The 27309-nt window shown below is 45.0% G+C and overlaps 2 protein-coding genes across 8 annotated transcripts in view; one reads left to right on the top strand and one right to left on the bottom strand.

Moving 5' to 3' along the window:
* Positions 1-16585, top strand: part of Cnnm2 (cyclin and CBS domain divalent metal cation transport mediator 2) — a 130737-nt gene extending 114152 nt beyond the window's left edge. The window contains exons 5-8 of one of the 2 annotated variants that reach the window (XM_069994235.1): positions 867-960; positions 4413-4478; positions 8766-8950; positions 9592-16584. In XM_069994235.1, coding sequence (XP_069850336.1) covers positions 867-960; positions 4413-4478; positions 8766-8950; positions 9592-9801 — 555 coding nt within the window. In that variant the 3' untranslated portion in view covers positions 9802-16584. Of the gene's footprint in view, positions 1-866; positions 961-4412; positions 4479-8765; positions 8951-9591 lie in introns of both variants that reach the window. The other variant, XM_069994242.1, reaches the window with a different exon arrangement.
* Positions 16586-18947: 2362 nt separating this feature from the next.
* The window catches only part of Nt5c2 (5'-nucleotidase, cytosolic II), a 148346-nt gene continuing 139984 nt past the window's right edge, over positions 18948-27309 (bottom strand). For 5 of the 6 annotated variants that reach the window (XM_069994265.1, XM_069994256.1, XM_069994291.1 and 2 more), the window contains 5 exons: positions 26749-26919; positions 24659-24710; positions 24479-24539; positions 23928-24104; positions 22652-23394 (listed from right to left, as the gene is read on the bottom strand). In XM_069994265.1, the coding sequence (XP_069850366.1) occupies positions 23161-23394; positions 23928-24104; positions 24479-24539; positions 24659-24710; positions 26749-26919 (695 nt within the window). In that variant the 3' untranslated portion in view covers positions 22652-23160. Of the gene's footprint in view, positions 19431-22651; positions 23395-23927; positions 24105-24478; positions 24540-24658; positions 24711-26748; positions 26920-27309 lie in introns of those variants that run through there. The other variant, XM_069994273.1, reaches the window with a different exon arrangement.

The following is a 27309-nucleotide window of genomic DNA, read 5'->3' as shown; positions in this document are numbered from 1 at the left end:
AGGGTGGCAGGGCCGGACAAGGCAGCCTGTCCTAGGAGGGCTGAGAGGAGGGAAGAAGGGGGAAGCTGGGTGAAGATGGGGAGGTGTGTTCTGAGATAAGGGAGCTTTCGCCAGTGCCCACGGCAGACAGTGAGAGGGCCCAGGAGCCTGGTGCCTTTAGGAGCCTGGGCTAGATGTTCACTACTTGGTCAGGGCGTCGGGTTTGTGGGTTTGTGGCATGAAATGAGTTCGCTCTTGTCTGTTCCATGGCCACAAATGATGCTGACCCTTGACCCTGCTTCTGACCCAATTCAGCTTTTGCAGAATAGCTCAGGCAACCATCACTGAATGCCTGCTCTGTATTTTTCTCACTGAGGTTGTGTTGTTGTTTTTTGGTGCTGGTACTAGGGCTTGAACTCAGGGCCTAGGTGCTGTCCCTTAGCTTTTTCTCTCTACCACAGGAGCCATAGCTCCACTTCTGGATTTTTGCTGGTTAATTGGAGATAAGAGTCTCATAGACTTTTTTTTTGCCCAGGTTAGTTTTGAATTATGGTCCTCAGATCTCAACCTCCTGAGTAGCTAGCATTACAGATGTGAGCCAGTTACTCTTTTTATTACTGGAGGACTCCCCTTGAACCTGAGAGCTAAGAATGCTGGAAGTGTCAGACATTCCCTTTTATTTCATCCATATAGCCAGTCAAACCAAGTTTCCTGTTGGAGATGAACTGGTTTGCCTCTTTACACGGGCTAGCTTATTTGAAGCCTTGGGCATCCTTGGAATTGTTGGGAGAGGATTGAGGAATGAGTCTGGGGAAGGATCACATTTGGTATAGCTGTGCAGACTGGCTTCTGCATTTGCACTGAAAATTCCTTCTTTTTTTCTGCAGGGAAAAGTGGAAGTAGAAGCTGGGAAAGAAGGTATGAAGTTTGAAGCGAGCGCTTTTTCATACTATGGCGTAATGGCCCTCACAGCCTCTCCAGGTGAGCGTGGTTCTCTGCCTCTGAGGACGGGGCACACTTTAGGAAACTATCTTTATCTGTCAGCTTATTTATTTATTTTTTGAACTTTCAATCAATGTACATTATATACAAAACTATACATATAAACAGATAAATACAGATGTGTACTTATGACTACACATCTCCTTAAGTTTTCACATAATGGACATAGCCCTGTAAATAAGCAGCCAGAAGGAGAAGCAGAGTGACACCAGCCCTCCCCTCCCATTTTCCCCTGTCACTGTTCCCCAAAAGTGACCACTGCATCTTCTTGGACTTTATAGAAATGGATTTACACAGAATACATTACTGAGTCTGGCCTCTCCCCTCAGCACTGTGTTTGCCAGCCATCTGTATTGTGTGGTGTTAGATTCTGTTTCCTCTCACTACCGTGCAATGGTGTACATGTGAATGCCATGCTGTGTTGATCCTTTCTGTTGATGATAGACATTGGGCAGTTTCTTGTTTGAGGCTACTATGGCAGATGGCTTTGCACATTCCCGTACCTGGGTGTTGGTGGGCACATGTATGTTTCTGTTGGTGGTTGGGGCGTGTGTACCCTTCACCTTTGGCAGACCCTGCTCAGTTGTCTGCCATCCAGCACTTGAGTCTCAAATATGAGCTGTTGTGGAGTTTTCCTTAGGATCTGCAGCCTGATCTCCTTACCTGGAGAGCTGGCCTCTAAGGGTGGGTATGCCTGGGGGGCTGACTGTTCTCTGAGCGGAAGATGCCAAGATGCCAGCAAGGTGCTCTAGAAGGAGTGCAAACCACACCTGTTGTTCCCTTAGCCTGGGGACTTCAATGTCTCTAGGCCTTTGCTTACCTTACCCTGGTAGCAGCAGGTCAGACAGGTAAATGGAGGTGCTAGAGTGCCACCTTGTGGCCAAAATACCAAAGGGCATGCCATGCTAGGAAACAGCCAATCGCCAAACTAGCTACTTTACCACCTTACAGGGTGGTGACCCTATGAGGGACCCCAGGGATGTGCAGTGAGAAAGTCAATGAATTGTCAAGACTTCTTACATTTTAAACCTGTTTCACCCAAGATTGATCTTCTCGCTCTCCAGTGTAGATATCGGAGTTCTGTGCCCACCGAAGCCCCATTGTCCAGGGCAGCCCAACACTTAGAACAAACCTGGGCCCCGACCTGCTATAAATTTAAAGATGATTTTCCATTTCCACTGCTTATAACACTGGAGAAGGGGGAGCTTTGTAACCAGGCCCAGGAAGACCCAGGCCCCAGCCTCAGTTCGATTACATGCAGATTGCATAACATCAAGAAGAGCCCTTGGATTCCTCCTTATTCGGAGTGTATAAAGCTGGGTGTTCATAGCTCAAGCCGGGTGCTGGTGGCTCACACCTGTATCCTAGCAATTTAGGAAGCTGAGATCTAAGGATCACGGTTCCAAGCCAGCCTCAGCAAGAAATCTGTAAGACTTATCTGCAATTAACTACCAAAAGGCTGTAAGTGGCGCTGTGGCTCAAGTGTAGAGAGCTAACTTTGAGCAAAAAAGCTCAGTTGGCCAGGCACTGGTGTCTCACTCCTGCAATCCTAGCTACTCAGGAGGCTGAGATCTGAGGATCGCAGTTCAAAGCCAGCCCAGGAAGGAAAAATCCATGAGACACTTCTCTCCAATTAACCACCAGAAAACCAGAAGTGGCACTGTGGCTCAAGCGGTAGAGCACTCACCTTGAGCTGAATAGCTCAAGACAGCGCTCAGGCCCCAAGTTCAAGCCCCAAGACCAATTAAAAAAAAAAAAAAAAGCTCAGTTGACAGCACCCAGACCCTGAGTTCATGCCCCAGAACCGGCATACATTCACACCCACAAAGTATATAAAACACATGTTGTAATCCCAGCTACTCAGGAGGCTGAGACAGGAGGACATTGTTTTGAGGATAACATAAACATAAAAGTCTCCATCTCTAAAATAACTGGCAAAAAGTTGGGTTAGAGATATGACTGAAGTGATAGAGCACCAGCTGAGAAGCAAGCTAAGCAAGTGAAAGGCTGAGTTTTAAATCCTGGTGCTGGCACAAGACAAAATAAAAAACAAACAAACAAAAAAAACAAATGCAAGAAAAACCATTGTCTAGCAAAAAAGTATTATAGTTGTAACTGTTTTGGTAACCTGCTTGAAATTAGACCCACGTTAGAACCAGATCTATAAGATGGTAAGTTATCCACTTGTATTGATAATGAGTTTTTTTGGCTTTGTTTTATTTTGCTGTTTGAACTTAGGGCTTTGTACTTGCTAAGCAAGCACTCTACCACTTGAGCCACTCTGCCAGGCATTTTTGTGTTGGTTATTTTTTGAGATAGGGTGCATGCTCAGGCCACTCTGTACCACCATCCTATTATTTGTGCGTCCTCGTGTCTCAGATCACAGACGCATCCCACAATGCTCAGACACAGCCATGGTATGACTCTCTGGAACTTTTTCACCTGATCTGCTCTTGGACTATACTCTTGAGCTGCCTCCTAAGTGATTACTAGTTCTTTAAACCTAAGTATTATCTCAATTAATATTGAACTGCCGTGAGAGGACCAGTCCCCTTGGGAGACGGAAGTAAGGAGTGGCCCTTCTCTGGGAAGCCCGAGGGGTAGCTGCGGCTTCCTGCTCCTCCTTTGGGGCTGCCCATAGAGAAGCACAAGCTCATTCATGGCATCTCCACGTGGTGTTTACTCCAAAGCCAAATGCTTTATTTCCCTTTGCAACTAGGATCTGAGATTCTGTGGTTTAACATTGAAAGGTGCAACCGCACAGGTGTCCATTTCTGCTTATGAAGCTTAGTTGTATAGCCAAAAAACCTGACTCCTGACCAGCATTGCCTGGCATGGGAGTTGTCCTGAGTGGGGCCACAGCTCCCTTCGAATCATCAGGGAAGTCAGTGAGCTTGGCCAGCCAAACTCAGGGAATCTCGACACAACATTTCCCTTTACTTTTGCAGTTCATAATCATTTCAAAGCAATTCGATGCGTCATGTAAAAATGTCAAGACTTACAATGTCAATGTTCTGGGGAACGTGTTGGTTGCCACTAATGGGAGCACTGGCTGTTGGGCAGAGAATGAGTATTGGGGAGTGGCTTGTGTCATGGTCTTAGACCAGGTAGGAGTTGAGTTCCCCCTTTTGCGTGGCTATTTGTGATTAGATCCTTAAGAAGAACACATTTTGGAGCTGTGAACCCCAATGGGTATTCATGGCTTAGGAACATTCTAGGCTTGTAATAGCTTATGAGTGGGATTTCCCCAGCTGTGGCCACTCTGTCCTGCTCTTCCTGGAAATGGTGTGCGTACTTTTGTAGCTTCTAGAATGTCACTTCTTGGATGGAAGGCTTACATGGGTAAAACCGGCCTAGCTCCCGTCCCTTGTATGCAGAGATCTTCTTCTGCCTTTCAATATTGTCTCACCCTGTTTTTCTCCATTTTTCAGTTCCTTTGTCCCTGTCTCGTACCTTTGTTGTCAGCAGAACAGAGTTGTTAGCCGCAGGCTCTCCAGGTAACTCTGCATGTTTCTTTTTCATAATTCCCCTGATTGCCAATCCTTGACCCCACAGGAGCCTGGCCGGCCAGGTCTGTGCCTTCTATTTGGATAAGACTGTGAGCCCTAAAATGCTTTAAGATTCTCTCTGACATATCAGAGAATTTTAAGATTCTCTGACATAAGAGAAAGCTCTCCAGAAAGCATAAGCTACCGCAGGTGCAAGAAAGGATTTAGAAGGTTGAGGAGGAATTGTGGGACATGAGCAATGGCGAGCGAGAGAGAGTGAGAGCGAGGGGGGGAGGGAGGAAAGAATGGCTGTCCCAAATGATGAGGGCCTCTACCCAACCCACCTGCAAAGGAGGTGGCTGCAGAGGGTCTTTTTCTGACCTTAGCAAGCCATGGGGTAGGGAGTTTGCAGGGACGCTGAGGGCCTCATCTTTTGTAGAAAGCGTTTGGCCAAAAGCCTGAAGGGCTATGAACTTTTCCTAGCAAGCAAAAGAAAATAGCCCTCCACAGAGGCTGACAGCCTTCCTGCCTCCTGGTCTTTCTGCAGCCTCCATGTGCAGGGGGGCATGCATTTCTGTCCCCCACCAGACAGGCCCCCCTTCTGCCCCCCCTCTCCCGCTTGCCACTGTCTCTGTTTTCTGGTTAACTGTGCGCATTCCTAACCAGCTGCTGATAACCAGGTGCCGGAGAGCTGGCCGTGCCTTGCTAATATCCCCTTTGTGAAAAGGAAAGGGGAAGCACTAATCTTTCTTTAATTAAAATCGCTGGGCTTTCCTATTACAGAACTACTTTTCTGTATTGATTTAGTGTAATGCAGCTTATGTTTCTAAACCTGACGAAATTTGCATTTCTTAATTTAGTTTCAGTGAAACTACATCATGCTGACAGTGGGCAAGTCTAGTCTTAGAGGGGAATTCATGTCCCTCAAACCTTTGCTTTTAAAGTTAGGGATGTTTGAGGGGTAAGAGAGTTTATTGGAATCCAACTAGCCAGCAGAATACATGTGTATGTACACACATACATATATACACATATACATACATGCTGTGCACGTATGGGCTTATATGCTCTTCCCCCATTGTATTTGCTTGTATCTGCTTCCTATTTAAGCTGGGTGCTGGTGGTGCATGCCTGTAATCCTAGCTACTCAGGAGGCGGGGCTCAGGACCACAATTCAAATCCAGCCTGGACAGACAAAGCTGAGAGACTCTTATCTCCAATGAACCAGTGAAAAGCCATAAATGGAAGCAAAGCTCAAGTAGTAGAACACCAGCTTTGAGCAAAAAAGCTAAGCCTGAGCTTGAAGCCACTAAAACAAACAAACAAACAAAAAAGCTCTAGTTTCTACTTTAAAACGCCAAGATGCTGAAGTAGCTGACTTTGGATTTGTATTTTACACTCCCCATTGAATGGAGCAATGTCTTCGCTCTGCCTGCTGCAGCTGATCCTGTAATCACCGTCTGCTTTGCTGCGTCTCGCCCACAGGCGTGGCCGTGATAGGCTGTCTCACTCATGGGGGACAGATTCAACCGGTCATTTGCAGCCTCTTCTGGAAGGTGCATTTTGGCTGGAGACTGGGAACGAATCCCTGTCAAAAGGAAAGGGTTTCTAGGCAGGATGCATAAAATAAGGTAGGACAAAAAGCAGGGGAAAAAAATAGACAAGCAGTGCTAAGGTGGCAGAGAGGAATCAAACCAAAGTTTTCTTATTATTGTCATAAAATCTTGATCCACAAATTTGGCAACCACGTAGGAGCTGAGCTGGTGGCGGGCAGTGCATTGAAGCCCCGGGCTGTGTCCCCCACCCGCCATGCTGGAGACCCGTCGTACTGGAGATGGGGTCCTACAAAACAGAGGTGGCTGCTCCAGGCTGTGATTTCGGGCAGTGGTCTTCTGGCAAGGGAGAGGGTCCCACTCCCCAAAGACGCGCCAGCTGGGGACCCAGCATGCAGGGTCCTCACGTGCCAAGCGACAGAGAGCCTCTGGTTTCTTTCTCTTAAACCTTCACATTTGAACATGTAGATGTCAAATGAACACTGTTGGAAGTTATTAGGAGAAATGGCGATGGGATTTGTGGCTGGTCCCCAGAGGAGCAGTGGCCTTGCGGCCTTGCTTGCTTCTAGGAACTGATGGATCTGCCCTGGCGGGGGGAAGGGAAGGGCCGAGGGGATATTATCACCCTGGGAAAAGGCCTGGCCCCCTGGGGCAGGCACATACATGGATTTGGAAGGACACTCACAGGAAGGGATAGAAAAGGTTAGCAAGAACTGGGGGCTGGTGGTTCATGCCAGCCCAGGTAGGAAAGTCTGAGAGACTCTTATCTCCAATAAACCACCAGAAAACTGGAAGTGGCACTGTGGCTCAAGTGGTAGAGCACTCGCCTTGAGCTGAAGAACTCAGGGATAGTGCCCAGGCCCAGAGTTCAAGTCCCACGACCAACAAAAAAAGAAAGAGAGAGAGAGAGACAGAGACAGACAGACAGACAGAAAGAAAGAAAGAAAGAAAGACAGAAAGGAAAAAAGGAAGGAAGGAAGGAAGGAAGGAAGAAAAGAAAGAGAGAAAGAAAAGGTTAGCAAGGTGCATTTCTTGGCCGTGTGCTGGGTATCAGATGCTGCACTAAGCACTCCACGTGTTATCTTATTTTGAACCCTCAGACCTTATGAGGTAGGTGTGCACTTTACAGATAAGGAATTTGTAGCTTAGCAAAGCTGTGTCACCTGTTCAAAGTTCCCTTGTGCTAAATATACAACACAGCTCAATTATTACTGTGCCTTGTTCTCTTAGGAAATAAGCAGAAGCAACTAGAGGAACTGTCACTCAGAGTTTAATTTTGACTAGCAGTGGAAAACTGGTTCATAAAATGACAGATGCAGACACGAAAGTTGTGATGTAGAACTCAGGAGAAATTAAATTCATTATCTGAGAGTTCTAGAGTACTGATGTTTTGGCCCTAGTGTTTTATTTTATTTTTAAATTCAGAGTTTCTTTAAATAAAGTAAATCTCACTAGTAGTATTCTCATCATTAAGTAGTTGTACAAAGGGATTTATTTCAATTCAACATGTCAGTTTCGGGTACAATCATTCTCCCTGCATCTCTCCCAACTCCACCCATCCTCTCAATTTCCCTGGCTCCATTCTACATGTGAATATCAGATATTATGACTTTATCCTCTCACCCTTCCTCTCTCCACTCATCTGTCCCCCTCCCCTTGGCTGCGTTGTATGTTGAGAGGGACACTTACCGTATGGGGTTTAGATGGCATTGGGGGCGGGGGAGCTGATGGTTGGTGATACATGTGAAGAACAGCGGAGAGACACCCCTCAGGAGAACACAACGCTTTGCAAATGCTTAAGCAGAGGGACACCTGCTGCGCAAGCTGCATGGTGGGACTCATGGAATGGAAGGGACACTAGGCTGTCACTTGAAGTTAGGGAAGTAGACTCTGAATGACACTAGGCTGCTATCAATGGATATGACCAATATGCTGGCTACTCTGTGGGAGAATGTTTACTCCTGTGACGTTACACAGTTCAGGACCTGTATGGTGTGGGCACCTAGTTTATATCTGTGCAAGAGGGTTGTTTATAAAAGACAAAAAATGGAATTAGGTGCCAGTGGCTCATACCTGTAATCCTAGCTAGTCAGAAGACTGAGATCTTGAGGATTGACGTTCAAAGCCAGTCCACGTAGAAAAAGTTGTGTGATTGAGTCTGTCTCCAGTTTACCAGTAAAATGTGGACTGGAGATGTGGTTCCAGTGATTAAAGTGCCAGCCAAACAAATGCAAGACCCTGAATACAAACCTTAAGAGCCTACAATGAGCCAGGCGCCAGTGGCTCACGCCTGTAATCCTAGCTGCTCGGGAGGCTGAGATCTGAGGGTCAACAGTTTAAAGCCAGCCTAGGCAGGAAAGTCTGTGAGACTCTTAGCTCCAATTAACCACCAGAAAACCAGAAATGGTGCTGTAGAGCCAGGAACCTCAGATGCAGCACAGATCCTTTCACTGTCTCACTGAAGAGACGCGGGTTCTTGGCATCTCCTTGCGGCCCCATGGCCCCACGGACAGTGAAGGCCCTCACAGAGCAGAGCCGTAGGCTGCCTGCATCATGGCCAAGACCTATGTACACTGTTGCTGGCGACAGGACAGGGTGTGTGCTGGGCATGTGTGAGATGGCCCCACATGGCCAGCTGTGTGGCTGACAGGGCTGTGTGCTGATTATTATTTTTCATTTGCAAAAAAAAGAAACAGCTCACTATTGGCTCTAGCATTTCAAAGGGGGTTTCTTCCTTTTCTAGGTGAAAATAAGTCCCCTCCTCGCCCGTGTGGCCTGAATCACTCAGACTCTCTGAGTCGAAGTGACCGGATCGACGCGATGCCCCCCTCGCTGGGGAGCAGCAATAACCAGCTCAACTCTTCCTTCCTGCAAGTCTACATCCCCGACTACTCAGTGCGGGCCCTTTCTGACCTGCAGTTTGTCAAGGTAAGTGGAGAGAGGGTGGTGGCTTGGCTGGATTCAGTAGGTAGGTAGATGGCCCACTGGCCCTCCAGGCCCTCCTCTCCGTTTATCCTCCATTGCTGGGATGTCACCAGGGGGCGCTGTCCCCATCAGCTGGGTCCAGGACTCAGGCTGGGAAGCACAGGGTTTTCTTGACTCAGAGGTCCAATGAGCAGCCTTTGGAAAAGAGCCGCCCTTTCTCCAACAGTTGTCCTGAGCCCATGGCCAGTGACTCCAGCCAGGTTGGCTTGGAGCCACGCCATGGCTGCGGAGGCTCAGCCTCCGGCGAGGGCTCGGAGAAGCTGTTTCTTGCCTTCTGTCCAAGAGACGGGATCTTTTCTTAGTCTGAATTAAAGATGTCTCTTGGAGAATAAGCGAGGTGGAAGTTCATCTCCATTTCCTAGTCTGACATTGGGAGACAGAATTTGGAAATGGTAACATCATTAAGAACCGACTTGTCTGGCAGAATCAACCTGAACTTGGCTCCATTTCTACTCAAGGATGATTGTGTCCTAGAGAAACGTACACACCTAACCTTTAGAGGGTTCGTGTGTAAGAGTAGAGACGAGAGAGCCTAAAAGTAAGCATTATCTTGGTTTGTTTTCTGTGTCATCTTCCGGCCTCAGATCTCCAGGCAGCAATACCAAAATGCCTTGATGGCATCCCGGATGGACAAAACTCCTCAGTCTTCAGACAGTGAAAACACTAAAATTGAATTGACTCTTACGGAGCTGCATGACGGGTTGCCAGATGAGACAGCCAACTTGCTCAATGAACAGAACTGTGTGACTCACAGCAAGCCCAACCACAGCCTGCACAATGAGGGTGCCATCTAGGGGTGCCCTGAGGGCCCTCCCCACCCATTCCCCCCCGTGGAGGCCCGGCCTCTGCCCCACCACAACTTCCATCCGTGCGAACTTGTCTGCCATGCTGCGTCCGGCACCATTCTGAGACCAAAGACTTTGCTCCCTTCCTGGAGGCCTCGGCGGAGGACAGCACAGGGAGGGATGGAAACTAGAAGTGTGACACCGATGGTTCGGTCATGGCATTCAAGAGTCTGGAGACAAACTTCTTCTGCCCAAATAGAATCATGTTTATTTTTTCAGCTGTACCTTTTATCATTACTCTCCTCCCTCGATTTGCATGAAGGTGAAAATTGTGGCGATTTATTTTTTCAAGAGATCGTGTTTTTTAAAAGTGTCTTTTTTGCAGAGTTTCAGGTTGTTCTGGTTGAACTCTGCTGTGACCCTATGATATGACCCTAACAGGATGGACTTGTCCCCTCCAGTGGCCTTCCTTGGCCCTCCCCGGAAGGGACAGCCTTCTGCTGGGCCCCAGTGGGTGTCGCTGTGGAACTTGATGGATGAATGAAGAAAACCATGTCACTTCAGAACCCGCCAAGTCTGTCGTCAGTGTGGGGTGTAGGCTGCAAGAGGGACCTGCGGTCTCAGGTCTGCGTTCAGTGTTGTTCTGAGAATTTAATGTTTAACCATTCCCTTTTCCCCTAGGAAAGTTTAACATTTGCTTGGGAATGTGATTTTTTTTTTTTGCTCCCACCCTAAGGAATTTCGATCACCCAAATGAATGTTAATGAATTTGAAACCCATGGTTTATCATTGGCAAGAAGCAAGTTGACTTCATCCTGGCATTCCTCCAGCCTGGGGTGTCAGCTCAGTCAGCCCTCCTCCCCCCCAAGCCCGGAGCACAGGTGCTGGTCCCCACCGCCCACCCTTGCTCTTGCTAACCCAAGATGCTGCTACACAGATGCCAAATGGAAACTTTCCACAGGGCTCCTTGGTAAACACGGGGTATGGAGGCCACCCGCCCCCTCCCCCTTTCCCCACTGGGTATGTGTATTTATCAGAACAGGAGGTGGGCTCTGTCCTCTGGGCTGAGAGGGCATTTCTAGATCTATGTTTTTAAAGGAGGGAACTTTGGGACTGCCAGTCCCTGCCTTCCAGGGAGCCAACTATCTCTCTTCCCCTCTGTCCCTGAGTAGCAGAGCCCAGCAGGGCGATGCCCCCTGGTCCTCCTGCCTCGGATATGACTGATGCCAGAGGCTGCCAGGGAGAAACCAAATGTGTGCTGTGGCCATTTTCTGTGCGTCTTCTTGTCTTACTTTAATACCAGATTCACCCTGTGTAGTGAAATTCCTATCCACAGGTATTCTTGAGTGACTGAATTCTTAATTAGTTGATTCGTGTTTTAAATGCGAGCCAAGGGATAGAGTCATACACTGAAATGAATTCCTTCTGACCACAGTGTTGGCTAAGGATTATCTCTGCCCACTGTAGCCAGTCACTGGCCGAAAAGAGAACATTCCTGCGTTTGCCTGCAGCTTCATAGGCCCACATGCTGGGCTGGCCTCCTGGTGAGCAGTTTGGTTAATCTGGATACTGTGGGGGAAGGAAGGTACAGGGGATGGAACCCAGGGCCTTGCACACCTCTGGTCTATACCCCAGTCCTTAGTTTGATGGATCTGGTGTCACATACATTAACTTTGTGCCCTGGATTGTGTCCCTAAAAAGGGGACCATGCCCCTCAGTGCAGAGAAACTCATCTCCCTTGGTGGTAAGTCACAGGACATCCCTTCTAAAGAGGCTGGGTGGGCGGCTGCTGCCTTGGGACAGAGCTGGTACCATATGGCATGACTCTAGTGGGACCCTATCCCATATCCCCTTTACACAACTTTTATTCAAGTGAGAGTGTGTTCTCTAAGCGGCATCTAGTGGACATGAGCCCCTTGATGATAAGCCTGGCTGGGGCACTGGTCTCTCCTCCAAGCTGCCACCCTGGCCCAGCATTATTTGCTTTCCCTGGGGTCTGAGAGCCAAGTGGCTGAGCTGAGCTGAGCTTCTCTGGCCTTGGGACTGTCAGCCACTCGGGCCCAGCCAGGGCTATTCTCCATGCACAGCTGTCTTGGTGCCTTGTGCTGCTAAGAAGAATCATTGGAAGAGGTCGTGTGTTGCTGTTCTTTCTCAGAACTCCACTCTTCCTTCACAGACTCAAGAGAGGTGGGAGGCTGGTCTGTGCCGTGCCTCAGCTGCTGCCTCTCTGACATCAGAACTCCTTAGTGTCCCTGCATAGGGTGGTAGCTTCTTGCCAAATGTTCTCTTATAAAGGAGCTGGCAGGGTGGCTTTGCAATGGGGCTCCCAAAGGATGAAGATTATTTAAGCCTGCCAAGTTTATGTTCATTTCACCTTTTGATTCTTCACACTGTATTATAATAGGGACTCCAGCATAGTTTCTGTGCAGGCCCTGAAGGAATGAAGGCAAACATTTGGCTGTAATGACACTTGCTCAGGGGACAGCTCCAGACCCTCCTTTAACATTTGCACTGGAGCCATCAGGTTCCTCTCCTAGGCCACACTGGCCCTCGGCCAGTGGACCCCTCAGACCACTGGAGGAGGAGAATGGCATTGGCTAGGAAAGCCGATGCCCTTCATAGTGGTGAAACCCATTGGCAGAGCCAAGACTGCAAGTAGTTGAAGTCTCTGTATGCAGTTAACTACCCCGCCCCCAGCAGCTCTGGCCAGATTGTCTTCTCCTGGGTTGCATTTAAGGGGCTGAGGGGGGCTGGGTTGGCCAGGATCAGGCCCAGGAGACCCGGATACTCCTGGAAGACTTCCCTTGGGCCACTGCTGCCAGCTCTGGCTCTGTGGGGTGGGAGCAGCCACTCTGGCATTCCTAGTATCCAGACACACATTCCCAGGACACTTTGGCTTCTCTTTATAAATGAAGGAGCCTTTTTCTTACTGCCTCAGAGGATCTTTCCATTGTTCTGTATTCATAGGCAAGTCCCAAACCATCTATTTCAGCTCTTATGAAAACAGATCCCTGATGATATTTATACATGGATATGGGCTGCTAATTAACTCATAAGTGATTTGAACTTGAAAGGATGCCCCATATCATTCTGTTCTCCCTCCCCCCTCACTCCCAGTAAGCATTCAGTGCCCTATGGGCATGGTGAGCTTCCCCAAGCGGAAGGAGCTGGGCATCACACCACTTTCTTGTGTTATTTCAAGGAACTCGTGCAGAACTTCACACTGATGGAACACTAACTGTGAATAGATTTACCTTGCTATCCCTGGCTCTATACAACTAAAGAACCAGCATTTCCAAGTCTTGGGAGACAGTGGCAGATACCAACACAAATTCATTTCTCCTAGGAAGTGGAACATAGTTTGAGCAAAGCAGGGACCATGAACTTCTTCCCTCAAGCTCTTCAGGTTGAAGAGCAGACGTAGGTAGGCGCTGGCGACTGAGCCCCATGACCTTCTGAAGGCTGCAAGGATCTGTGCCATTTTCTCCATTCCTGGATCCAGGGACTAACGTCTCCCCAGGAGTGAGGCCAGGCAGATGAATCTTCTGGACTGGTGCAGGAAAATGCTTACCTTGTCCCCAGGCTAGGAGGGCTGGGCTTGCATAGTGCTCTGTGTAACCCATGCTCTGCTGGCTTATTCCAGCCAGGATTTTCTTGTGAAGGGATGAGAAAATGTAGCAAATCTGGCACTTCTGGTACTCCCTTCTTAAGGAAACAGGCTCGTGGGCCACGCTCCCTTCCTGGGCCACATTTGCTTCTTCTGAGCTGTGTATTAGTGGTGCTTCTGTCCAGTAATGGTAACTGGATCTGCTGTAGGATAAGCCAGAATTAGGAATTTAGAGAGCTGAATATGAAAATGACTTGGAGGATTCAGAAACTTTTCTGATACAGATCTATCAATAAGCAACTTAATCAGTGGGTTTTTAATACCTCAGGTCCATTGATTTCTTTCACATTTGAGTGGCTGATGAGTTCAGAGACGTCTAGGCTGAAGTTCATTTACTCCCATTTGAGGGATGAGTCATGTCAAGGCCACGCCTGCTGGTAGAATGGTCCCCACAGGTGGGCCTGCCTTCTCCAGGATGCGTGCTATCTGCAGCCAATACCTAATTGCTAGTCTTCTGACTCTTCCTTTTCTCTCTGAACATTCACATTCCAGTCCTGGTCAGCTGGCCGGTCACAGCACCTGCAGAGCAGGAGCCTCCACCCTCCTGCTGCCTCTGGTTGGGGATCTTTGCTTCTCAGACCTTGATTGGCTTCGCTCAAGTTAACCTTCCCGTGTGCCAGAGCCACCATCTCAACTAGAGTTTTTTAATGTTTTGATGGGAAATACCAGGTAGTACTTTGAGCAACATAGAAATGAAGGTTCTAGAGGGGGCTCAGGTTGTATGTGAAGCAAAACAACACCCTCTCCCCCCCCCAGTACTGTGGATTGACCCCCATGCTAGCACATGCCAGGCTAGCACTCTTCCAGCCACCCCTCCAGCCCTGTGAAGGTTTGTATTTACACAGACCCCATACATAGCTAAGATTCACAATTTTCCAGGATAAAATATCCATTGGGACCATGTTCAGATGAGGATGACAGAGTACTGTCTTGCCTCACTTAGAAGGGGACCCTGTTCTCATACCTGACCCACATGGGTTTGTTTGGGGAGGGTGTGCAGATTCCTTCAGCTTCATCCTGAAGAGACCCAAGGGGCTTGGAGGATTGTCCCTTTGGTTGGAGACTTAAGATTTCTTGAGTATAAGCAGCTGGTGTCCCAAGCCCCCAGAGGGAATGAGAAAGAGGCCTAGGTTCTCACCCCCTAGAGCTTGTCTAGCTGGTCCTTACTCCCCACAGCTGGTCTACTGTGAAGGTGGAATCTTCAATCCATTGACTTTGTTTTTGCAGTCCTTTTAATCCACAGATGTATATGCTTTATTTTATATTATTTATTATGTACATAGTCTCTATTGTTAGTACATCATCTGTTAACCTAAGACAAGATCTGTTTTGAAGCCCTTCATCCATGGAGCCTAGGGTTCTACTGTCCCTTGTTGGGTAAGAGGGCAGTTTTTATCCTTCCCCCACCCCCAACATATTGCTGCTTTCATCCTGGCCCAAGCATCCCCGGATGGTCTTATTGCCCCTACCTATTCCTGATGGCCAACATTTGGGAGGAAGGTAGAGGCAGGTCTCCTACCTTGTGGTAGTCCTACCAAAACCTTCCATGAAGTATTGCCAAGGTTTCTTGACTGGATCTCTCTCCCTATGCAATGGTACAGTAGAACTGTGAGACCACAGCCTTCCTCCTCACCCTCCTCCCAAGCCAGTGGCCACCCCACAGTATGACCTCTACTTCTGACTGTGGGTTGCAAAATCTCTCTGGACTATGGAAGCTGCCTGCCCATCTGGGCTCTTAATATGCCTTTTATTGGTGGTAAAGTCCAGTGCCAACATTGCCTTGGTCCTCAAGTCCTTGCTTTGTGTTTGATTTTCATCATCCTTGGCCTCTCCTCACTCACTGTATCATGTTGTACATTTCATGCAGTTGAGCAGTAACATTTTCTGAATATTCAGAGGTGTATAAAGCTAAATAAGCACGAATCAAGTGTATAGGTTTCATGTCATAATGAATGCATTTTATAATCCAAATGATGTTGTAGATTTACAATCTATATTTATTTTGTATCAATTTATTTGTAAACCTTGTGATTGTTTTAAAAGGGTTTTTATTTCTATTCTATTTAGATAAATGATTTTCTGTTCACCCTTCTAGATGTATGTTGCCTGTTTCCCCTTTCATTTATGCAACACCCACCATACTGTCTTGTCCAGTACTGTCTTGTCCCAGCCTCGGTCCCCAGCTCGACTGCATGGCTTTACGGGTGGGAAAGTCAGGCCTGCACCTTGGCATGTTAACACATCCGGGCACTTCTCTGGAAAGACACTGCAGTAACTTTGATAACTTCTGTTGTCAAAGAGGTGGGTGCAAGTTCAGTGCCTCCAAGTTAAAGCCTGGTACAGCTGATTCTGGGAGGTGTCCTCAGCAGAGTGAAGTCTGTCTCCATTGCTAGAAAAGGACACTCACCACTATCCCAGTATCCAATGCCTAGACATCAGCTATTCTTCCCCCTAGCATACATTTCAGCTGGGCAAATAGCCAGATTGGGTCTTCCTTTCCCAGGCAAGGGCAAAGGATTCGCACAGGCCTCTCAGTTGGCTCCTGAAGATGAACATGGCTGTTCACATGCTCTGCTGGGCCAAGCTTGGAAGAAGAGAGCAGGCACTGTTGGGTCACATGAACCTGGCACTTACAGGAAGCAGATCAAGATGTTCTTTGGGATTTGATCGGTGCCCTTACACCTCAGTAACTCAGGGTACCATCACCACTTGAAGTTCACACCCTTCACACTCAGGTGTTTTGTCATTTTAGGGCCAGTGATACATTCTAAACTGTATTTTTCTGGAGTCTAACCCCCTTTTCTGTTAACTTTACAATTTCAAAGAGGCCCATGTTCTGAGAATTGAGCTTGACCAATCTCTTTTTAGTCCCAACTCAATTTATTTGACCAGGGTGTTTAGTGTTTTACTCACACTTGCTCATGGATAGGATACTTCAAGAACGATTGATGACATTACCTTTTGAGATACTACCTGATCTCTACCCCCCCCCCCACTTCACTAGTCACTACCCCATTTCTTTTCTTTTGTCAGTTGTGGGGCCTGAACTCTGTGCCTAGGGGCTGTTTCTCAGTTCAAGGCTCGCACTCTACCACTTGAGCACAGTGCCACTTCCAGCTTTTTCTGCTTATGTGGTGCTGAGGAATTGAACGCAGGGCCTCATGCATACAAGGCAAGCGCTCTACCACTGAGCCACCTTCCCAGCCCCTACCCCATTTCTTGAAAGTAGTGTGAGGTGCATCTATATCCAGTCAAGTGGTGTCATTTTAGTCTGCTCGCATTCCCAAAGAGCAGGCACAAAACAGCAGCAGGGTAGAAGGAAGTGGTTGCAGCACATATATTCCTAATTAAGCACTGTCAGGCTTTCCTGCTACACTCTTGTTTAGATGAGTCATAAGCTCAACTCTGAAAATATGCACAGAAGATAGAGGCAACTTTTCTTCATGTGATTTGTCTGAGCCCTCCAAGTCCTTGGAGTACACGTTAATTCATTACCATTGTACATCCTATTGTAATGTACTCTGGGCTTTCTCTCCACATTTGTGATCCTCAGTCTCAGTGCTTCTGAGGAAACGTACTGATCGGGTCTGGTAGGAAAAGTGACTGAATGGCTTTCCATAGCTTGGAGTTGGTTCCTGGAAATTTGTGTTGTGTGTGTATCAGCATACTGGGGCTTTGCCTTGGGCTGAGTGCTGTCCCTTGACTTTTTTGCTTAAGGCTGGCACTCTACCACTTAAGCTACAGCCCCACTTCTAACTTTTTGGTGGTTAACTGGATATGAGAGTCGTACGGACTTCCCTGCCCAGGATGGCTTTGAACCACAATATCCAGCCTTCTTAGTAGCTAGAATTACACGTTAGAGCCACTGGCACCCAGACCTGGAAACCTATTTTTGTTTAAGGTAAATTTAGTAAGGACATTGATTCCTAAAGGTAAAAAGTCAAACTATATTAAATAGCTAATAAACTCGTTTTATGATTCATTGTTTTCCTCCCAAGAGTCCGATGCCTATAGTCACTGTGTACTTTTTCCAAAGTCCCAGGACCTTATAGGGATGGCTAATCAGTCCTTGTCAATGTAGCTCAGTGACATGCTATCTCCTCAGTGAATGTAAAGCCAGTCTCTAAGGGGAATGAGCTGCCACTCCTTTGTTGGAGTGCTTTCCTGCTGGGGTGACAGTGATTGTCATTTGTTCAAACAGGAGGCCAATACTAGCCTACAGTTCTGTTACACCACTGACTGAGCCAAAAATGAAGTAACTTAAATTTCTACACTCACAAGTCAAAGACTAATGCTGTTGAGACCCTCCCAAAAAAGACTGAACATTTAATAAACATTTTTCAATGTTGGGAAGGTTTACTTAGCAAATTCTCTTTCCAAATACCTCAAAGGACCACTGCTAAATGTTTTCCATGGGAAGAATGTTTACTCTGGAAGGGAAGGCATACCTCATCCCAGACACTTTCAGCCTCATCTGTAGCTCTTTGGGAAGAGCTGAATGGAAGAGCAGAGAATTTTGAGAACGTATTTCTACCCAGAGCAGTCTTACTCATTCACTCTTATTCTAGTAATAAAATGGAGCCAAGAGCAACTTACTTTACGTGAAGAAACATAAAAGGGGCCAGACTCAAAACTGTTGTCAAGTTGTTTTGAAAAGGGAAACAGAGGGCTGGGAAGGTGGCTCAGTGGTAGAGTGCTTGCCTTGCATGCATGAGGCCCTAGGTTCAATTCCTCAGCACCACATAAGCAGAAAGAGCCGGAAGTGGAGCTGTGGCCCAAGTGGTAGAGCTCCTGCCTTGAGCCGAAGAGCTGAGGGACAGTCCCCAGGCCGAGAGTTCAAGCCCCATGACCAACCAAAAAAAAAAAAAAAAAAAAAAGGAAACAGAACCAGGCGCTAGTGGCTCACATCTATAATCCTGCGTACTCAGGAGGCTGAGATCTGAGGATCACAGTTTGAAACTAGCCTGGGCAGAAAAGTCCATGAGATTCATCTCTAATAAACTACTCAGAAAAAAGTTGGAAGTGGCACTGTGGTGCAAGTAGTAGAGTGCTGGCCTTGAGCACAAAAGCTCAGGGATAGTCCCAGGCCTGGAGTTCAAGCCCCAGGATTGGGGGAGGGGGAGAGGGGTGGAGAGAAAAACAGATTACTTGGACCTGTAGTATCTATATCAGCAAGTTTGAGATTAAATGTTCTATGTTCAATCAGGAATTTTTTTTGCACTAAAGCTCTACAGAGGAATTTAAACTATATAGTCATGTTTTGCATCTTTTGTGGGTGATTGCACCAGAGATGTACTTACATAAACTGAAGTGATTATATCATCAAATGATATAATCTTATGAGATGACTGTTATATTTGTCATCATTGTTGACTGAAGTGTTGTTAATGAGGCTGATGGTTGTATTTTATTTTTGAAATTACATACCTTTGTAGGATACCTTTGTCAGACTGTTGTAGCCCTTGTGTCTGAGGACAGGGAATAATGGTTGAGAATAGAAAAGCTGTTTTATTCGTTTTGTAATTCTCTTTTAGATACTTATTTCCTGATATTGCTATGCACTCCACAGTGAGAGAGCAGTATGAAATGCTGCTTTGCGGTTAGTGGAGGTGTATGGCCCAGGCAGTGTAGGTTTCAGAGGTTGCCTGGCTCTGCTTTCTCACAGTTAGTGGAAGTGTACAGACAGGCGTTGAAGGTTTCTGAGGTTGCCTTGCTCTGCTTTCTCGAGGTTAGTGGTATATGGCTGGGCGGTATAGGTTTCTGAGGTTTCCTGGCTCTGCCTTCTTGTGGTTAGTGGTGTACGGATGGGCGGTGTAGGCTTCTGAGGTTGCTGGGCTCTGCTTTCTTGCTGTGTGTTTGTGTACATCATCTCTGCTCCTCCACAATGCCTGTTTTTCTTTTATCTTCAAGGTTATTCAGGTAGCTCCGTGGTAGATTTCCCAAAGTTGTATATCACTTGAAATCATTCCATCTGAGAAAAAAAGAACTTTAAAGAGAATCTGGATATCCCAGTCACTGAAAAAGAATGTCATGAGAAACATTTAAGTATTGACCCCCTAACTATTAAAACAAGTGAGGAATTAGACTGTTAATGGTAGGGCAAGAGCTGGATCATAGTAACCATTTTTCCCACCATCAAAGAGAGGTTAAATAGTTTCCATAACATGGAATGTGGACAAAGTTCCTAGCCTAATACAGACTTAAATATGCAGTTGTTTGTCTCTAGTGAGTAAGCAGAGTATTTAAAAATGCCCAGGCAGCCTTGGAAAAACTTGAGGGCTTTTAAGTTGTTGACAAAATATTTCTTAAATACATCTGATTTAAGATATCTAATCATGGACAAAGTATTTTTAAATCTGACATGTAACTGCATGTGATTTTTATAAGTGTTTTCTTAAAGACATGAGCATTTGTAGCTCATGAGCATTTGCAGCTCTTACGGTATTACTGTTATTCTCTTTAAAAAAATTTCTAAAAGCATCTTAGGGTAGCTTGAAGGACTTAATTATTTTAGATCTCAGCAGAGTTATAGATACGGTAGAAGCAAATCTTAGGTCTAATGCAGAACAGTTTTGTTTTGTTTTGTTTTTGCTGGTCATGGGGCTTGAACTCTGTCTGGGAGCTGTCCCTGAGCTCTTCAGCTGAAGGCAAATGCTGTACCACTTCTGGTTTTTTGGTGGTTAACTGGAGGTAAGAGTATCATGGACTTTCCTGCCCGACTGACTTTGAACCACAATCCTTAGATCTCAGCCTCCTGAGCAGCTAGGATTACAGGCGTGAGCCACTGGCACCCAGCCATAACAGTTCTAAAGCTAAAATTTTTTTCAGAAAAAAGGAGGTGGCACTGTGGCTCAACTGGTGGAGGCTTGCCTTCAGCTGAAGAGCTGAGGGGCAGCGCCCAGGCCCTGAGTTCAAGCCCCTGACCAAAAAAAAAAAATTTTTTTTAATTTCAGAAATACACAATCAAAGCTTTAGCTGAGTATTTCTGCTGCAGTAAGTGTAATGGGCAACTATTCTTATAGTGGGAACCCACAGCAGGGCCTGGGTAGGTCAGCTATGCCTCTTTTTGGTGCACCAGAGTCCCTATTAGTCAGTACATGCTCTCCGGCTTGTTTGGTCCATCACTCAAGAAGGAGGTGACTGGCATTTTGTGAGGTATGTAAATGAATTGTGCTTTAATACCCAAAAAAGTGTTCTCTGAAGACATGTCTTTTTGTGGTCTAAAATTCTTCACGTTAAAAAAAATGGGAAGTATATGTTTTAAGTTCAATTTTTTTAACTACTGGAAACAGAGAGGAAATTCACAATTTACCTTTTAAAAAGCCCAAATGCACAGGCTGGGAAGGTGGCTCAGTGGTAGAGCGCATGCCTTGCATGCCAGAGGCCCTGGGTTCGATTCCTCAGCACCACATAAGCAAAAAGAAAAAGCCGGAAGTGGCGCTGTGGCTCAAGTGGTAGAGTGCTAGCCTTGAGCTGAAGAGCTGAGGGACAGCGCCCAGGCCCAGAGTTCAGGCCCCATGACCGGACCCAAAAAAAAAAAAAAAAAAAAAAGCCCAAATGCAGCCACTCTCAGTTGCTTGCTCTTGGACATATTTTGACAGGAGGAGCACCACACTGCTCTGGGTCTAATGCTTCTTATGGAACCCTAGATCTTTAATAATATACTTGGTGGTGTCCATGAAAGCTTTGACAAGTAGTGGAATTCTTATTCCAATTGTGTGCTATGTGTGTGGCATTGTTGGTATAGTGGTGGGCATAGCTGCCTTCCAATTATGTGCTTTTTAATCTCTCAGTCTCTAAAACACAGTTATCTGGTAAACTCTCAGGAGCAATACAAAAAGTGCGGAGAATAAAACATGATGTCAGTCTTTGCTCTAAAAGGAAAAATATGTACACGTACTATTAATAATAAGGTAGTTCTGTAGCTGTAATAAGCCATGTAAGAGATCATTTGGGCTTGAAGAAACTTAAGACTGTGTCATACTGAGCAACATTATCTGATGAGAAGTAGGAGCTGAGGTGACTGTAAATATTTTGTGAAATTTTAAAATAGGAATTATATCTAACTGGTATTTGCAACAGCATTAATAACCTGACTTTTCTGGAGCATATATTCCCCATAGAGACTTGTCGGGATGTACGTTCCTCATCAGGACATTAGCTAAAAGCCACATATACTCAAGTCACGAGACAGTGTGTCCTTGGCTAAGTTACTGGGCTATGTTCCCTGTCTATAAAATGATTTTTCAAAAAAGCCTCACCTCATAACCATATACTAAAAACAAACCTGTAAAAAAATTCTAAGGCCCATGGAGCCATTTATCTACAATCAGATTATATAAATTCTTGAATATTTCATTTAAACCAAAACAGTTCTGGAGATGTTCAGCATTTTGGAAAATGTGTAATTCTCTTCAGAAAACAATGTCAAACTGTGGTTACTAAGCCAAATTTCAACCCACTTGAAGACCAATGGCTATTATATGGGGTGAAAGTCAGTATTAGAAATATTACATTTTTATTGAATTCTAGAGAAGCTGCTCTACCCTCTCCTACTAACCAATGACAATAGGAATGGAAGAACATATTTGAAGATTAAAGTAAGAATCTATATCGCTGCTTAAAATGTTAGAGTAACTTTCCTATACTGGTAAGGCAGTTATATTGCCTTAATGTGTACAATAATAGTTCATTCTTGTCCAAAGCAATAAGTAATTTCACGATGGGATTCAAAAGTGACCTTTTTTTCGCTGACTGTGCCTTTTGATTTAGTATAAACTTGTGGCTTATAAAGCTTTCTTCTTATCCTCTAATGTTCAACTTTAAAACAAAAGCAATCAACCCTAAAGGACAAAGAAGTAAGAACTGTAATGACAGCCCCTACGAAGGAATTAGATGTCCGGAGGAGGCTGCTCCTTTTCTTTTGTCGAGGCTTCCTCCATTGTTCTCTTCCAGCTACATTCCTTTATAGACTTAGGACAGAGGAAAAAGACTTAGATAACAGGCATTTATATTAACTTAAAAAATGCATAAAAAACAAGGTCTTTTGCCTCAAAATAGAATTCCTATAGTCCATTCCATTCCAGAATGGCCCTAGAGCAGAGAGTAGTTCTGCAAAGGCACCGACAGAGCAGCAGCCTTGCTCCAGTACACTCAAAGGCTTATGAAAGTAATCTTGACCTTGACAGAAAGTACACTTGATAATGAAAACAATATATTTCTCCACTGATACACAATACTGTATAATGCACTGAAAAGGCTGGATTTGGGAGTAGCACAATTTGTAACACACAATATTTTTGGATCACCTCTTCCCACCATCCTTTTTGTTCCACTGTAAAACTCTCACCACCCTTAGTGTATATACAGATACACTATGACATACTGAAGATGAAAAAAGACAAGGAAACAGTGTCACAAGCCACTATGGAGCCAACTGCATGCAGTTCAGCCTGACTTTACCCTTCCTTCCAATACAGACTATGTTACAATTTCAAACCATCTGCCAAGAATACAGATACACAGAACTAAAACAAATATTGCTCTATGATTAGAATATTTTTAAGTCTTCAGAAACTTTCCAGACATACCTTTCATGGACTCCCCCACCCTCCCCAGCAGAACCCAAACAAAGATATCCTTTGTTCCTATGAGTCCTGCCAGAACTTGTTCAAGGGGTGTTCAGGGTTTTGTTTTCCTCCTTATTCTTCCTCCTCCTCTTCTTCATCATCATCTTCATCATGGCAGTGTGTAATTTCCTGGGGAGCCAGTGGGAAGAGGTTGGGGGGCTTAATCTCACTAATTGACCTTGTCAACTGGTGCCGCTTATAGTCGGTATCTTTGAAATCCACTGATGTACGGTTTCGAGTGGCAAGGGGGGACTCCATCTCATTGATATCCACATGTGTGTGCTCCACTGTTGACTCATGAGGCATCTAGAACAAAGCCAGAGGCTTTGTGATTAGAGGCAGAGTGAATAGGTACTTCCCAAATCCTAATCCCTCTCAGGTGTTATACATGTATCTACAGTGGACCAGAGGCAAGTCATTTGGATATACCTTGACAGAACTACCCAAAGCTGCCTGGCTTTACCCCCCCAGTGGTGGCTGGATTATTTACTATTGCCTAAAACTGGATAGAAAAGATTCTTATTTTCTACTTTGCAGCCAAAAAACTCATTCTGAAATATTGGTATCAGAATAGTATTAACAATAGAGAATAGTCTTCATCACTCAGTGTAACTTCAGGGAATAAAGTTATAGTTCACAAATGCCCATTTTTCGGCCATATTTTCTTGTATTACCTGTCAAGTATACTTTGTACAACATAAGACAGAATTTTCAAATCATTTCTTGTGCCATTCTACAAAGCTGGTTGTAGATCCTGATGCAAAAGGGCATTTTAATTATCAAAGTAACTAGATCCTGATGCAAAAGGGCATTTTAATTATCAAAGTAACTTGACTCACCAAGACATGGGCAGCTCTGAAGAGGTAGCTGAATGGGTAATACAGCAAGTTGATGAACGATGCAGCATAGAGATCAGCATAACGCATCACTTGACTGGCAAAGAGTGTCTGCCGGGAGCCACTACGAAACAGGCTTCCCATCATCCCATAGCACATGTCCATGTCATGAGTTACTTTCTAAAAAAAGAAAAAGCAAGATTGATTTTTCAACTGATTCCACAAATATTTGTTTACCAGCTATATGCCAGTCTCTGCGTAAAAACTGGAAATATGGCCAGAAGCTGATGTAATTCTAGCTCCTCGGGTGGCTGATATTTGAGGATCAAGGTTGGAAGCCAGCCTGAAGAAGGAAAGTCTATGAGATTCTTATCTCCATGAAACTGGGGGGGGGGGGGCAGAAGTGGAGCTATGGCTCAAAAGTACATAAAAGTTCAGAGATAGTGCCCAGGCCCAGAGTTTGAGCCTAGGAACTGGAAAAAAAAAAATAGAAATATGAGAATAATTTAAACAATTGATTTTCCAACTTTCCTCCCAAACCCTGTTTGGGTTACCTTAATTCGTCTCTGGATGGAACTAATATCTGGGCGTTCATTGCTACTGCTGTCAAGGTGCCTAGAGACAAGAGAAAAATCCAGTGAAAATTTCCAGACAGAACATATCTTATTTACATAACTTATTCCCAAAAAGGTAGATTTTTTTTTTAAAGAAAATTTTAGTTATGAGGCACTTACTTGTAGAGTTCAGCCAAGAAAATATCCAAGCTCTGAAGTTCTTCAAAAAGTGCTATTAAGATTTGGGAAAGAAAGGAAAATATATTATGTAGATCAAATCAAAGGACTGTTTTTTGTGAGAGTTTTTTTTTTTAGTCATCAGACTTGAACTCGGGCCTGGGCGCTGTCCCTCAGTTCTTCAGCTCAAGGCTAACACTACCACTTGAGCCACAGCACTACTTCTGGCTTTTTCTGCTGATGTAGTGCTGAGGAATCGAACCCAGGGCCTCACGCATGGCAAGGCAAGCATTCTACCACTGAGCCACCTTCCCAGCCAGAACTCAGTTTTTAACCTGTGTTTAAACTAGAAAGTTGCAGCTATGACCAAAGAGTACAGCCTGAGACTAACTTGCCATAGTCATGTATACAGAAACTATCTCTTGCTTAGGGAAAACCAACTGATACCCTATTTGAACTGACAAGCAAATGAACACCATTATTTCCAAACACTGACCACAACTTTCCCTTCCAGCTTTATGCTAATTCTGAGTTTGCAAAATGCCAATTCCTACTCTGTCTCAACTACAGTCAGCAAAACAAGTTTTGACAGTCCCTTTTTTGTGTGTCTGCTAGTCCCAGGGCTTGAACCCAGAGCTTGGAAGATGTCCTTAATCTTTTGATTAAAGCTAATGCTTTATCACTCGAGCTTTATCACTTCCAGCTTTTTTGCTGGTTTAATGGTAAGAGTCTTATGGGCTTTCCTGCCTTGGCTAGATTCCAACCCCAATCCTCAGATCTCAGCCTCCTGAGTAGCTAGGATTACAGGCATGAGTCACCAGTGCCTGGCAGGCAGTTCCATTTTTTTTTCTTTTTCTTTTTTTTGGGTCAGTTGTGGGGCTTGAACTCGGCCTGGCGCTGTCCCTCAGCTCTTCAGCTCAAGACTAGCACTCTACCACTTGAGCCACAGAGCCACTTCTGGTTTTCTGGTGGTTAATTGGAGATAAGAGTCTCACAGACTTCCCTGCCCAGGCTGGCTTTGAACTGGGATCCTCAGATCTCAGCTTCCTGAGTAGCTAGGATTACAGTCGTGAGTCACCGGTGCCCGGCAGGCAGTCCCTTTTAAAAAGAAGGGTTGAGAATTAGGTGGCCTGCTCAGAGTCATAGTCCAATAAATAGAGCCAAATCACCCAGATTTCTAAAACTTCAAAGGTGGAAAGTTGAAAATGTGAATGCTCTATCCTACTGATAGTCTAAGACAATAGTAATAGTAGCAACTAGCATCTACATGTTTCTGAGATGTTGTAGCCTTTCTCAACTTGGGTCAATGCATCCATTTATTTTGTAACTGAAAAGAAATTCTTTTCTATGTTCTATAGTTCAGAAGAGAAGCCTTGGTTGAGAAAGGTTGTTACTTCTACCTTCTTTATATACATGCTACCTCAGTTAAGGCTCATCAGCCTTAACTGGTTTAGGAGTCCCATTTGGGAGAAGGAGGTCAAATTTCTAGTCCATAACTTTTTACCACACTGTGACGTTCACTAGAACTGGATGGAGAATGGTGTCAAAGACCTTTATATTTATCTATATCCGTACCTCAAATAAGTATATGTACTTCATACACACAATGCGTGTGGCTCAGTTCAAGAATACAACATGACCCCATTCTCTACTTCTCAGAAGAGAATATAAATACCAAGAAGTGATTAATATTCAGAGCTGTTACTGCCCCAGAATCACAGATAGGGGCTGTGAGCAGCGAGACCAGGACTACTAGATGTCATTGGAGAAATACTGCATAGCAGAGTGGTAGTTCACAGATTAGTTGGTATTGTAACATCTCTCAGGATACTAACATTCCGTATTTATCCTCAGGGATATAAGGAGTTGAAGATAGATATAGATTTATTTACATTTTCAAATTCTAGACTTGTGCAAAATTGTTAAATAGTCTAGTAGGAAGAATAAGATATAAAAGGATCAGCCTAACACCCTTTGATCTTTTGTGTAACAATAATACAAAGTAATAGTTTATCAAAGAGGATCAATTCAAATCTGGACATTTAGCTATAAACTAGTCAGAGATTTATAAAATAAAAGGAATTGTTGCTTACAACTTTTGTCAGTCCAAACATGTAGTTCCTGTGCAAGTTCAGGAATCACCAAGAAAGTTCGCCACCCTTGCCGTTTCTTTGATTTTAAAATGTCTCCAAAAATATGATCTCCAATATACAAAATGTCTTTGCCTTTGGCTCCCAATAGATCACAGATTGTATCAGATGAGCCTAAAACAATGAACAATGATAAAGCAGAACTGTTGCCATATTTAAGCCAGCAAAGTACAATAACTATAAAATTCTGACTAATTTCACTCTTATAATTTATGTGAGGAATAGACATTTCTTAAAGACAAAGACTCATTTTACTATACTCTGCTGACCAAGAGCACCAATCAGCAAGTCTAAGTAGTACTCAGATTTAATGAATATAACCATCAAAAGTAATGCCACCACATTTTAGCATGTATCTGTCACTAAGCTGACTTTTGTTCTACTGTTCCTAACTCCTAACATAATATGTATCTGAACCCACATAAGTTCCTTGGAAACTCTCTGAGAAACTCCTCAAATGATTCCAGAGCCTAGAGAAAAAGCCTCAAGTAGGCAGAATAAGTG

Source organism: Dipodomys merriami, unplaced genomic scaffold (assembly GCF_024711535.1).
Source record: "Dipodomys merriami isolate MVZ:Mamm:240054 unplaced genomic scaffold, mDipMer1.0.p SCAF_102, whole genome shotgun sequence".
Classification (NCBI taxonomy): Eukaryota; Metazoa; Chordata; class Mammalia; order Rodentia; family Heteromyidae; genus Dipodomys; species Dipodomys merriami.
The sequence above is the reverse complement of the archived record's forward strand: the minus strand, read 5'-3'. Positions and strand labels throughout refer to the sequence as shown.